Here is a 12643-nt window from a genome sequence, read left to right as displayed (position 1 = left end):
CACTTATATGCTCACTTCTAGGCAAGTAACACTGAAACATGCATGAGAGCATCAGCTGTTCCGGACGACTGTGTGATCACGCTCTCCGCAGCCGATGTGAGTAAGACCTTTAAACAGGTCAACATTCACAAGGCCGCAGGGCCAGATGGATTACCAGGATGTGTACTTCGAGCACGCGCTGACCAACTGGAAAGTATATTCACTGACATTTTCAACCTCTCCCTGTCCGAGTCTGTAATACCAACATGTTTAAGCAGGCCACCATAATCCCTGTGCCCAAGAGCACTTAAGGTAACCTGCCTAAATGACTACCGACCCGTAGCACTCACGTCTGTAACCATGAAATGCTTTGAAAGGCTGGTCATGGCTCACATCAGCACCATTATCCCAGAAACCCTAGACCCACTCCAATACCACAAAAAACCGATCCACAGATGATGCAATCTCTTTTGCACTCTACACTTTCCCACCTGGACAAAAGGAACACCTATGTGAGAATGCTATTCATTGACTACAGCTCAGCGTTCAACACCATAGTGCCCTCAAAGCTCATCACCAAGCTAAGGACCCTGGGACTAAACACCTCCATCTGTAACTGGATCCTGGACTTCCTGACGGGCCGCCCCCAGGTGGTGAGGGCAGGTAACAACATGTCCACCACGCTGATCGTCAACACAGGGGCCCCTCAGGGTTGCGTGCTTAGTCCCCTCCTGTACTCCCGGTTCACTCATGACAGCACGGCTAGGCATGACTCCAACACCACCATTAAGTTTGCTGATGACACAGTGATAGGTCTGATCACCGACAACGATGAGACAGCCTATAGGGAGAAGGTCAGAGACCTGACCGTGTGGTGCCAGGACAACAACCTCTCCCTCAACGTGATCAAGACAAAGGAGATGTTTGTGGACTACAGGAAAAGGAGGACCAAGCAAACCCACATTCTCATCGACGGGGCTTTAGTGGAGCAGGTTGAGAGCTTCAAGTTCCTTGGCGTCCACATCACCAATAAACTAACATGGTCCAAGCACAGCAAGAGAGTCGTGAAGAGGGCACGACAAAACCTATTCCCTCTCAGGAGACTGAAAAGATTTGGCATGGGTCCTCATATCCTCTAAAGGTTTTGTAGCTGCACCATCGAGAGCATCCTGACTAATTGCATCACTGCCTGGTATGGAAACTGCTCGGCCTCCGACCGCGAGACACTACAGAGGGTAGGACATACGGCCCAGTACATCTCCGGGGCCAAGCTTTCTGCCATCCAGGTCCTCTATACCAGGCGGTGTCAGAGGAAGGCCCTAAAAATGGTCAAATACTCTAGCCATCCTAGTCACAGACTGTTTTCTCTGCTACCGCACGGCAAGCGGTACCGGAGCGCCAAGTCTAGGTCCAAGAGGCTTCTAAACAGCTTCTACCCCCAAAGCCATAAGACTCCTGAACATCTAATCAAATGGCTACCCAGACTATTTCTATTGCCCCTCCTCTTCTACGCTGCTGCTACTCATTGTTATTATCTTGGCATAGTCACTTTAATAACTCTACCTACATGTACATATTACCTCGACACCGGTGCCCCCCGCACATTGACTCTGTCCCGGTACCCCCTGTATATAGCCTCCACATTGACTCTGTCCCGGTACCCCCTGTATATAGCCTCCACATTGACTCTGTACCAGTACCCCCTGTATATAGCCTCCACATCGACTCTGTACCGGTACCCCCTGTATATAGCCTCCACATTGACTCTGTACCGGTACCCCCTGTATATAGCCTCCACATTGACTCTGTAGCGGTACCCCCTGTATATAGCCTCCACATTGACTCTGTACCGGTACCCCCTGTATATAGCCTCCACATTGACTCTGTACCGGTACCCCCTGTATATAGCCTCCACATTGACTCTGTACCAGAACCCCCTGTATATAGCCTCCACACTGCAGATGACTCTGTACCAGAACCCTGGTACACTGCTGATGGCTGATTTTGCTGGTCCACACTGCAGATGGCTAACTTTGCTGGTTCACTGTTGATGGCTGGTGTTAATGGAACACTACCGATGGCTGGGGTTGCTGGTACACTGTTGATGGCTGGTGTTGCTGGCACACTGCAGATGGCTAACTTTGCTGGTACACTGTCGATGGCTGGTGTTGCTGGTACACTGCTGATGGCTAGAGTGGCTGATACACTGCAGTTGGCTAGAGTTGCTGATACACTGTAGATGGCTGGTGTTGCTGGCACACTGCAGATAGCTAGAGTTGATGGTACACTGCAGTTGGCTAGAGTTGCTGATACACTGTAGATGGCTGGTGTGGCTGGCACACTGCAGATGGATAATGTTGCTGGTACACTGTTGATGGCTGGTATTGATGGTACACTGCAGATGGCTGATGTTGATGGTATGGCTGGTGTTGCAGGTACACTGCAGATGGCTGATGTTGATGGTATGGCTGGTGTTGCTGGCACACTGCAGATGGCTAATGTTACTGGCACACTGCAGATGGCTGGAGTTGCTGGTACACTGTAGATGACAAGTATTGACAAGAGAGAGATTGAGAGGGGGGAGAGAGAGAGTGAGAGAGAGAGACAGAGGGGGAGAAAGAGAGAGAGAGAGGGGGGGGGGGGGCAGAGAGACAGATGGATATGGCTAATGTTGCTGGTACACTGTTGATGGCTGGAGTTGCTGGTACACTGTAGATGACAAGTATTGACAAGAGAGAGATTGAGAGGGGGAGAGAGAGAGTGAGAGAGAGACAGAGGGGGAGAAAGAGAGAGAGGGGGGGGAGAAAGAGAGAGAGGGACAGAGGGGGAGAAAGAGAGAGAGAGAGAGAGAGAGAGAGAGAGAGAGAGAGAGAGAGAGAGAGAGAGAGAGAGAGAGAGAGAGAGAGAGAGAGAGAGAGAGAGAGAGAGAGAGAGAGAGAGAGAGAGAAAGACAGACAGACACTGTAGATGACTGGTGTTGCTGGTTCACTGTTGATGGCTGGTGTTGCTGGTACGATGTTGATGGTTGGTGTTAATGGCACACTACCGATGGCTGGGGTTGCTGGTACACTGTTGATGGCTGGTGTTGCTGGCACACTGCAGATGGCTAACTTTGCTGATACACTGGAGATGACTGGTGTTGCTGGCACACTACAGATGGCTACTGTTGCTGGTTCACTGTTGATGGCTGGTGTTGCTGGCACACTGCAGATGGCTAATGTTGCTGTCACACTGTCGAATGCTTTTGTTGCTGGCACACTGCATATGGCTAAAGTTGCTGGCACACTGCAGATGGCTATTGTTGCTGGTACACTGTCGATGGCTGGTGTTGCTGGCACACTGCAGACAGCTAATGTTGCTGGTACAATGATGATGGCTGGTGTTGCTGGCACACTGCAGATGGCTGGGGTTGCTGATACACTGCAGATGACACATTTTGCTGGTGTGGCTAGTGTTGCTGGTACACTGCATATGGCTGATGTTGATGGTATGGCTGGTGTTGCTGGTACACTGCAGATGGCTAGAGTTGCTGATACACTGTAGATGGTTGTTGTTGCTGGCACACTGCAGATGGCTAATGTTGCTGGTACACTGTCGATTGCTGGTTTGCTGGCACACTGCAGATGGCTAATGTTGCTGGTACACTGTAGATTACAAGTATTGCTGGTGTGGCTAGTGTTGCTGGTATGGCTGGTGTTGCTTGTACACTGTAGATGACTGGTGTTGATGGTACACTGCAGATGGCTAGTGTTGATGGCACACTGCAGATGGCTAGAGTTGATGGTACACTGCAGTTGGCTAGAGTTGCTGATACACTGTAGATGGCTGGTGTTGCTGGCACACTGCAGATAGCTAGAGTTGATGGTACACTGCAGTTGGCTAGAATTGCTGATACACTGTAGATGGCTGGTGTTGCTGGCACACTGCAGATGGATAATGTTGCTGGTACACTGTTGATGGCTGGTATTGATGGTACACTGCAGATGGCTGATGTTGATGGTATGGCTGGTGTTGCTGGTACACTGCAGATGGCTGATGTTGATGGTATGGCTGGTGTTGCTGGCACACTGCAGATGGCTAATGTTATTGGCACACTGCAGATGGCTGGAGTTGCTGGTACACTGTAGATGACAAGTATTGACAAGAGAGAGATTGAGAGGGGGGAGAGAGAGAGTGAGAGAGAGAGACAGAGGGGGAGAAAGAGAGAGAGAGAGAGAGAGGGGGGCAGAGAGACAGATGGATATGGCTAATGTTGCTGGTACACTGTTGATGGCTGGAGTTGCTGGTACACTGTAGATGACAAGTATTGACAAGAGAGAGATTGAGAGGGGGAGAGAGAGAGTGAGAGAGAGAGGGGGACAGAGGGGGAGAAAGAGAGAGAGGGGGAGAAAGAGAGAGAGGGACAGAGGGGAGAAAGAGAGAGAAGAGAGAGAGAGAGAGAGAGAGAGAGAGAGAGAGAGAGAGAGAGAGAGAGAGAGAGAGAGAGAGAGAGAGAGAGAAGAGAGAAAGACAGACAGACAATGTAGATGACTGGTGTTGCTGGTGCAGATGGCTACTGCAGATGGCTGGTGTGGCTAGTGTTGCTGGTACACTGCAGATGGCTTTTGCTTACTCTTTGACAAGTTTGCTGGTTGGCTTTTGCTGGTTGCAGATGGCTAGAGTTGCTCTCTCTTTCTTTCTTTCTCTCTCTTGCTCTCTCTTTTCTTCAGGCTTTGGCACTAAGGATTATTTACTGGACATAATACTAACAGATTGTGTGTGTGTGTGTGTGTGTGTGTGTGTGTGTGTGTGTGTGTGTGTGTGTGTGTGTGTGTGTGTGTGTGTGTGTGTGTGTGTGTGTGTGTGTGTGTGTGTGTGTGTGTGTGTGTGTGTGTGTGTGTGTGTGTGTGTGTCTAGTCGAGGGGACCAGGTCTTGGAGGTGGACTCTGTGAGTCTACGCCATGTGGCCCTGAGTGAGGCCTATGCTATTCTCAGTGAGTGTGGACCAGGACCAGTCAGCCTCATCATCAGCAGACACCCCAACCCCAAGGTACACACACACACACACACACACACACACACACACACACACACACACACACACACACACACACACACACACACACACACACACACACACACACACACACACACACACACACACACACACACACACACACACACACACACACACATCCCCCAAGGTACATACACACACACGTGGGTGGGTGGTGGGTTGAGTGGGTGGGTGGGTGGGTGGGTGAGTAATGTGTGAGTGTGAGAGAAATAGTGAGGAGCTTGCTGTGGGAGTGTGTGACCCACTTTGCTCAGTGCTAACAAGCCCCCCCCCCCCCACACACACCTGCTTCTACATATTTACTGCAAATACATAATGCATACAGTGTGAAACTCAACGGCTTGTCCCAGACCTAGTCTGAAGAACCTACAGTAGTCCAACACTTTCCCAACTGCCCCATGTCATCAGGAAGTGACCCACCAAGCTGAACCGCTGAATGACCAGCCATCCTGGTGATAAACCCTGGTCCATTTAAATCACAGAACACAGAACTAACACAGACAGACAACACAGAAAGCTTCTATCAGTGGGTGAATTAATTATTTCTCAGCTGCTCCTGAAGTTAGACAGAAGAACTTTAACGTGCTGAATGTGCTGACTCGTCATAATGTAACCATAAGTGATCTCTGCTGTTAATGAAGCATGCAGGGAGGTGCAAGAGGCTGTAGGTTCCTGGTTTCTACAGACATATGCTACCACTTTAAATGTGACAGAGGGTGGAGCCTTTATGTGTAACTGGGGGTTGGATGGGTCAGGTGGTTAGAAGGGTCAGGGAGTAACGTATTGGTGTAGATAAATCACGCCGAGAAAGAGGGAGAGACAGGCAGAGGGAGAGACAGGCAGAGGGAGAGACAGGTAGAGGGAGAGACAGGTAGAGGGAGAGACAGGCAGACAGAGGGAGAGACAGGCAGAGGGAGAGACAGGCAGAGGGAGAGACAGGCAGAGGGAGAGACAGGCAGAGGGAGAGACAGACAGAGGGAGAGACAGACAGAGGGAGAGACAGACAGAGGGAGAGACAGGCAGACAGAGGGGGAGACAGGCAGACAGAGGGAGAGACAGGCAGACAGAGGGAGAGACAGACAGAGGGAGAGACAGGCAGACAGAGGGAGAGACAGGCAGAGGGAGAGACAGACAGGCAGAGGGAGAGACAGACAGGCAGAGGGAGAGACAGACAGGCAGAGGGAGAGACAGACAGACAGAGAGACGGGCAGAGGGAGAGACAGGCAGACAGAGGGAGAGACAGGCAGGCAGAGGGAGAGAAAGGCAGACAGAGGGAGAGAAAGGCAGACAGAGGGAGAGAAAGGCAGACAGAGGGAGAGACAGGCAGACAGAGGGAGAGACAGGCAGACAGAGGGAGAGACAGGCAGACAGAGGGAGAGACAGGCAGACAGAGGGAGAGACAGGCAGACAGAGGGAGAGGAAGGCAGACAGAGGGAGAGAAAGGCAGACAGAGGGAGAGACAGGCAGAGGGAGAGACAGGCAGAGGGAGTGACAGGCAGACAGAGGGAGAGGAAGGCAGACAGAGGGAGAGGAAGGCAGACAGAGGGAGAGACAGGCAGACAGAGGGAGAGACAGGCAGAGGGGGAGAGGAAGGCGGACAGAGGGAGAGACAGGCGGACAGAGGGAGAGACAGGCGGACAGAGGGAGAGACAGGCAGACAGAGGGAGAGACAGGCAGACAGATGGAGAGACAGGCAGACAGAAGGAGAGACGGGCAGACAGAAGGAGAGACGGGCAGAGAGAGAGACAGGCAGAGAGAGGGAGAGACAGGCAGACAGAGGGAGAGACAGGCAGACAGAGGGAGAGACAGGCAGAGGGAGAGAAAGGCAGACAGAGGGAGAGAAAGGCAGACAGAGGGAGAGAAAGACAGACAGAGGGAGAGACAGGCAGAGGGAGAGACAGGCAGACAGAGGGAGAGACAGGCAGACAGAGGGAGAGACAGGCAGACAGAGGGAGAGACAGGCAGACAGAGGGAGAGACAGACAGAGGGAGAGACAGGCAGACAGAGGGAGAGACAGGCAGACAGAGGGAGAGGCAGGGAGAGGGAGAGGATAGAGACATAAAGATGGACATAGAGAGTGATAAAGAGGGAAAGAGACAGGGAGACAGAGGGAGAGACAGGGAGACAGAGGGAGAGACAGGCAGAGGGAGAGAAAGGCAGACAGAGGGAGAGAAAGACAGACAGAGGGAGAGACAGGCAGAGGGAGAGACAGGCAGACAGAGGTAGAGAGACAGGCAGACAGAGGGAGAGACAGGCAGACAGAGGGAGAGACAGGCAGACAGAGGGAGAGACAGGCAGACAGAGGGAGAGACAGGCAGACAGAGGGAGAGGCAGGGAGAGGGAGAGGATAGAGACATAAAGATGGACATAGAGAGTGATAAAGAGGGAAAGAGACAGGGAGACAGAGGGAGAGACAGGGAGACAGAGGGAGAGGCAGAGATTCCTGTCCTGCTATCTGCACAGCTTTGTGTCACTGAACCGTTGGAACAGTCAGGCAACAGCTCAACATCAGTGACAGCTCATTGTCTTTACCTGGGTTATATTTCTAAAGACTTTGAGCGCTTAACCAACACCGAACCACCGAGTCTGCGTTCTCTCTCTGTCGTTGGTTTAGACAACCAGGTACTTTGACGTGTTGCATTACATGTACTGAACTTTACTCACAGAGAGACATATGTGTTTCCCTGTAGGCAGACAAAGGGTCCATTTACCTTCAACACTCCACTGACAATAACCCACAGTACAAGCTGATAGCCTCGTGAATCTCCCTTCCGGAAATCAGAGACCTGTTCTTAGATCTGCTACTAGATTGTATTACATGTATTCAGACTGGGGGTTCTGATCTCTGAACAGATTTCATTAGGATTTCAACGCACCGTGTTGTTTGACCCCGTAGGATCTCCATGAACTAGTACACTGCCAGATGCTCCTTTATCCCATATACAGTATGGTAACGATTGGTAAGGGCAGATCTGATTCTAGATCTGTGGTTAGTGGCAACTTCTACCTCGAGTCAAGAAACAGACACACAGTTGAACCAGACAGACATGAAGGGGCGTTGGGGGGGGTTGAAGCTAACAAGCTGCAACCTGATAGGTTGCTAGTAGATCAGCTGACGGGAGCCGAGCGGGAGCAGCATTTTTATGGTGAGCTGAAGAGGAAGTGGGCTCTGCTAAGAGAGAGAGGGGGAGAGAGAGAGTAAGAAAGAAAGACAGAGAGAGAGAGATATTGAGAGGGGAGAAAGAGAGTGACGGACAGAGGGGGAGAAACAGATAGAGAGAGGGGGGGCAGAGAGACAGAGGGGGAGAAAGAGAGAGATAGGGGGAGAGAGGCTGAGAGAGAGACAGAGGGGGAGAGAGACCAAGAGAGAGAGACAGGGGGAGAGAGAGAGAGCGAGAGAGAGAGACAGGGGGGAGAGATAGAGACATGGGGGGAGAGAGAGAGAGAGACAGGGGGGGGGGAGAGAGACAGGGGGGGGGGGGGAGAGAGAGAGACAGGGGGGAAGAGAGAGAGACAGGGGGAGAGAGAGAGAGACAGGGGGAAAGAGAGAGAGACAGGGGGAGAGAGAGAGAGAGAGACAGAGGGGGAGAAACAGATAGAGAGAGAGGGGGGGCAGAGAGACAGAGGGGGAGAAAGAGAGAGATAGGGGGAGAGAGAGGGTGAGAGAGAGACAGAGGGGGAGAGAGAGCAAGAGAGAGAGACAGGGGGAGAGAGAGAGAGAGAGAGAGAGAGAGAGCGAGAGAGAGAGACAGGGGGGGGAGAGAGAGATAGAGACATGGGGGGAGAGAGAGAGAGAGAGACAGGGGGGAAGAGAGAGAGACAGGGGGAGAGAGAGAGAGACAGGGGGGGAGAAAGAGAGAGAGACAGGGGGGAGAGAGAGAGAGACAGGGGGGAAAGAGAGAGAGACAGGGGGAGAGAGAGAGAGAGAGAGAGACAGGGGGAGAGAGATAGAGACATGGGGGGAGAGAGAGAGAGAGACAGGGGGGGAAGAGAGAGAGACAGGGGGAAGAGAGAGAGAGACAGGGGGGAAAGAGAGAGAGACAGGGGGGAGAGAGAGAGAGAGAGAGAGTTTGTCAGGCTGTTGACAGGGGGAGAGAGATTCCTCCAGAGACATGGGGGGACTCAGAGAGAGAGAGAGACAGGGGGGAAAGAGAGAGAGACGGGGGGAAAGAGAGAGAGAGACATGGGGGAAAGAGAGAGAGACAGGGGGGAGAGAGAGAGAGAGACAGAGGGGGAGAAAGAGAGTAACATAGTCATCAACAAGTCCTAGCTGTTAATGTTTGTCAGGCTGTTAATGTTTGTCAGCCTGATCAGATGATGTTGACTCAGCATGCTAATGTTTGTCTGCAGCATCAACTCCTCCAGCATGCTAATGTTTGTCAGGCTGTTGACTCCTCCAGCATATTAATGTTTGTCAGGCTGATCAGATGCTGTTGATTCCTCCAGCATGCTAATGTTTGTCAGGCTGTTGACTCATCCAGCATGCTAATGTTTGTCAGGCTGTTGACTCCTCCAGCATGTTAATGTTTGTCAGGCAGGCTGTTGATCCTCCAGCATGTTAATGTTTGTCAGCATGTTAATGTTTGTCTGTTGACTCCTCCAGCATGTTAATGTTTGTCAGGCTGTTGATTCCTCCAGCATGTTAATGTTTGTCAGGCTGTTGATTCCTGCTAATGTTTGTCCAGCATGCTAATGTTTGTCAGGCTGTTGACTCCTCCAGCATGCTAATGTTTGTCAGGCTGTTGACTCCTCCAGCATGCTAATGTTTGTCAGGATGATGTTGACTCCTCCAGCACTGGCCTGTCAGTGGGAAAGCAAAGGAAGACTCAAAAGCATTTTCCAGTGCTGCAATCAATGCTAAGTTTGTCAAGGCAAAACACAGGAATATGTCCAGCATGTTAAATGGCACCCTATTCCCTATGTAGTGCACTAATTTAGACCCTATTCCCTATGTAGTGCACTAATTTAGACCCTATTCCCTATGTAGTGCACTAATTTAGACCCTATTCCCTATGTAGTGCACTAATTTAGACCCTATTCCCTATGTAGTGCACTAATTTAGACCCTATTCCCTATGTAGTGCACTAATTTAGACCCTATTCCCTATGTAGTGCACTAATTTAGACCCTATTCCCTATGTAGTGCACTAATTTAGACCCTATTCCCTATGTAGTGCACTAATTTAGACCCTATTCCCTATGTAGTGCACTAATTTAGACCCTATTCCCTATGTAGTGCACTAATTTTGACACGGGCCCTTATCAAAAGTAGTGCACTATGTATGGAATAGGGTGCCATTTGTCATACAAACTGTATCGGAGAGCTCCCTAGCTACAGAGTCAGAACCCTGCAATTACTGCAGTATCGTGGTTTGTTTTTGTTACATGTAATGGGTGTATTTCATTGAAAGATAAGAGTGTTTATGGATGTCATTACTTTTTAAAGGACTGTAGTTGGGTGCTGGGCGGTGAACACTGAGCAGGGTTTCTGTTAGCTACTAGAGCTAGTTAGTTATGCTCCTACCAAGCTACATCCAAAATACATTTTCTATTTCTTAACATTACAAATGGAAGTGTTGTTCTGTTGTTAGAGTTTAGTTTCTCTTCTAAAACCTATCCGTTTTGGGTTATCTATTTAAATGAGCCTTTATCATCCAGAACATTATATTGTGGTGATTCCAGTTGATATTCCTCTGTTAGTCCGCTGTTGTTGTTTCTGTCAACTTGTCTGTTCTGAGCGTCTGGACTGGGCTGACCTGGACGGGGGTGGACTGGGCTTGACTGGCCATAGCTTGACTGGCCTTGACTGGACTGGCCTGGACTGGCCTTGACTGGCCTTGACTGGACTGGCCTTAGCTTGACTGGCCTTGACTGGCCTTGACTGGACTGGCCTGGACTGGCCTGGCCTGGACTGGACTTGACTGGACTGGCCTGGACTGGACTTGACTGGCCTTGACTGGACTGGCCTTGACTGGCCTGGCCTTGACTGGACTGGCCTGGACTGGCCTGGACTTGACTGGACTGGCCTGGACTGTCCTTGACTAGACTGGACTGGACTGGACTGGACTGGACTGGACTGGCCTTGACTGGACTGGACTGGCCTGGACTGGCCTTGACTGGACTGGCCTGGCCTTGACTGGACTGGCCTTGGTTTGACTGGCCTTGGCTGGACTGGCCTTGACTGGACTGGCCTTGACTGGACTGGCCTTGACTGGACTGGCCTTGACTGGACTGGCCTTGGCTTGACTGGCCTTGACTGGACTGGCCTTGACTGGACTGGCCTTGGCTTGACTGGCCTTGACTGGACTGGCCTTAGCTTGACTGGCCTTGACTGGACTGGCCTTGGCTTGACTGGCCTTGACTGGACTGGCCTTGGCTTGACTGGCCTTGACTGGACTGGCCTTGACTGGACTGGCCTTAGCTTGACTGGCCTTGACTGGACTGGCCTTGGCTTGACTGGCCTTGACTGGACTGGCCTTGGCTTGACTGGCCTTGACTGGACTGGCCTTGGCTTGACTGCTTGACTGGCCTTGACTGGACTGGCCTTGGCTTGACTGGCCTTGACTGGACTGGCCTTGGCTTGACTGGCCTTGACTGGACTGGCCTTGACTGGACTGGCCTTAGCTTGACTGGCCTTGACTGGACTGGCCTTGGCTTGACTGGCCTTGACTGGACTGGCCTTAGCTTGACTGGCCTTGACTGGACTGGCCTTGGACTGGCCTTGGCTGGCCTTGACTGGACTGGCCTTTGACTGGCTTGACTGGCCTTGACTGGACTGGCCTTGGCTTGACTGGCCTTGACTGGACTGGCCTTGACTGGCCTTGGCTTGACTGGACTGGACTGGCCTTGACTTGACTGGACTGGCCTGGCCTTGACTGGCCTGGCCTTGACTGGCCTGGCCTTAGCTTGACTGGCCTTGACTGGACTGGCCTTGGCTTGACTGGCCTTGACTGGACTGGCCTTGGCTTGACTGGCCTTGACTGGACTGGCCTTGGCTTGACTGGCCTTGACTGGACTGGCCTTGGCTTGACTGGCCTTGACTGGACTGGCCTTGACTGGACTGGCCTTAGCTTGACTGGCCTTGACTGGACTGGCCTTGGCTTGACTGGCCTTGACTGGACTGGCCTTAGCTTGACTGGCCTTGACTGGACTGGCCTTGGCTTGACTGGCCTTGACTGGACTGGCCTTGGCTTGACTGGCCTTGACTGGACTGGCCTTGACTGGACTGGCCTTGGCTTGACTGGCCTTGACTGGACTGGCCTTGGCTTGACTGGCCTTGACTGGACTGGCCTTGGCTTGACTGGCCTTGGCTTGACTGGCCTGGCCTGGCCTGGCCTGGCCTGGCCTGGCCTGGCCTGGCCTGGCCTGGCCTGGCCTGGCCTTGACTGGACTGGCCTTGACTTGACTGGACTGGCCTTGACATGACTGGACTGGCCTTGACTTGACTGGACTGGCCTTGACTGGACTGGCCTTGACTTGACTTCATTGCCATCTGGTGGTTACATTGTGCCAAACACCAGTTGCACAAGGTACACCGTGTGTCATAGGAGTAGTGCTGATCTAGAATCAGGTCCGTCTGGTCCATAATCAGGATCCTTGATCAGCACTA

General features: G+C 51.9%; 1 protein-coding gene across 1 annotated transcript in view; it reads left to right on the top strand.

The window, feature by feature from the left end:
- The window catches only part of LOC124036674 (PDZ domain-containing protein 2-like), a 217644-nt gene that overhangs the window by 170665 nt on the left and 34336 nt on the right, over positions 1-12643 (top strand). Inside the window, 1 exon segment of the mRNA XM_046351518.1 lies at positions 4876-5008. Coding sequence (XP_046207474.1) covers positions 4876-5008 — 133 coding nt within the window.

This window comes from Oncorhynchus gorbuscha, linkage group LG05, assembly GCF_021184085.1.
Source record: "Oncorhynchus gorbuscha isolate QuinsamMale2020 ecotype Even-year linkage group LG05, OgorEven_v1.0, whole genome shotgun sequence".
Taxonomy (NCBI): Eukaryota; Metazoa; Chordata; class Actinopteri; order Salmoniformes; family Salmonidae; genus Oncorhynchus; species Oncorhynchus gorbuscha.
This window is presented reverse-complemented; position numbering and strand designations above follow the sequence as displayed.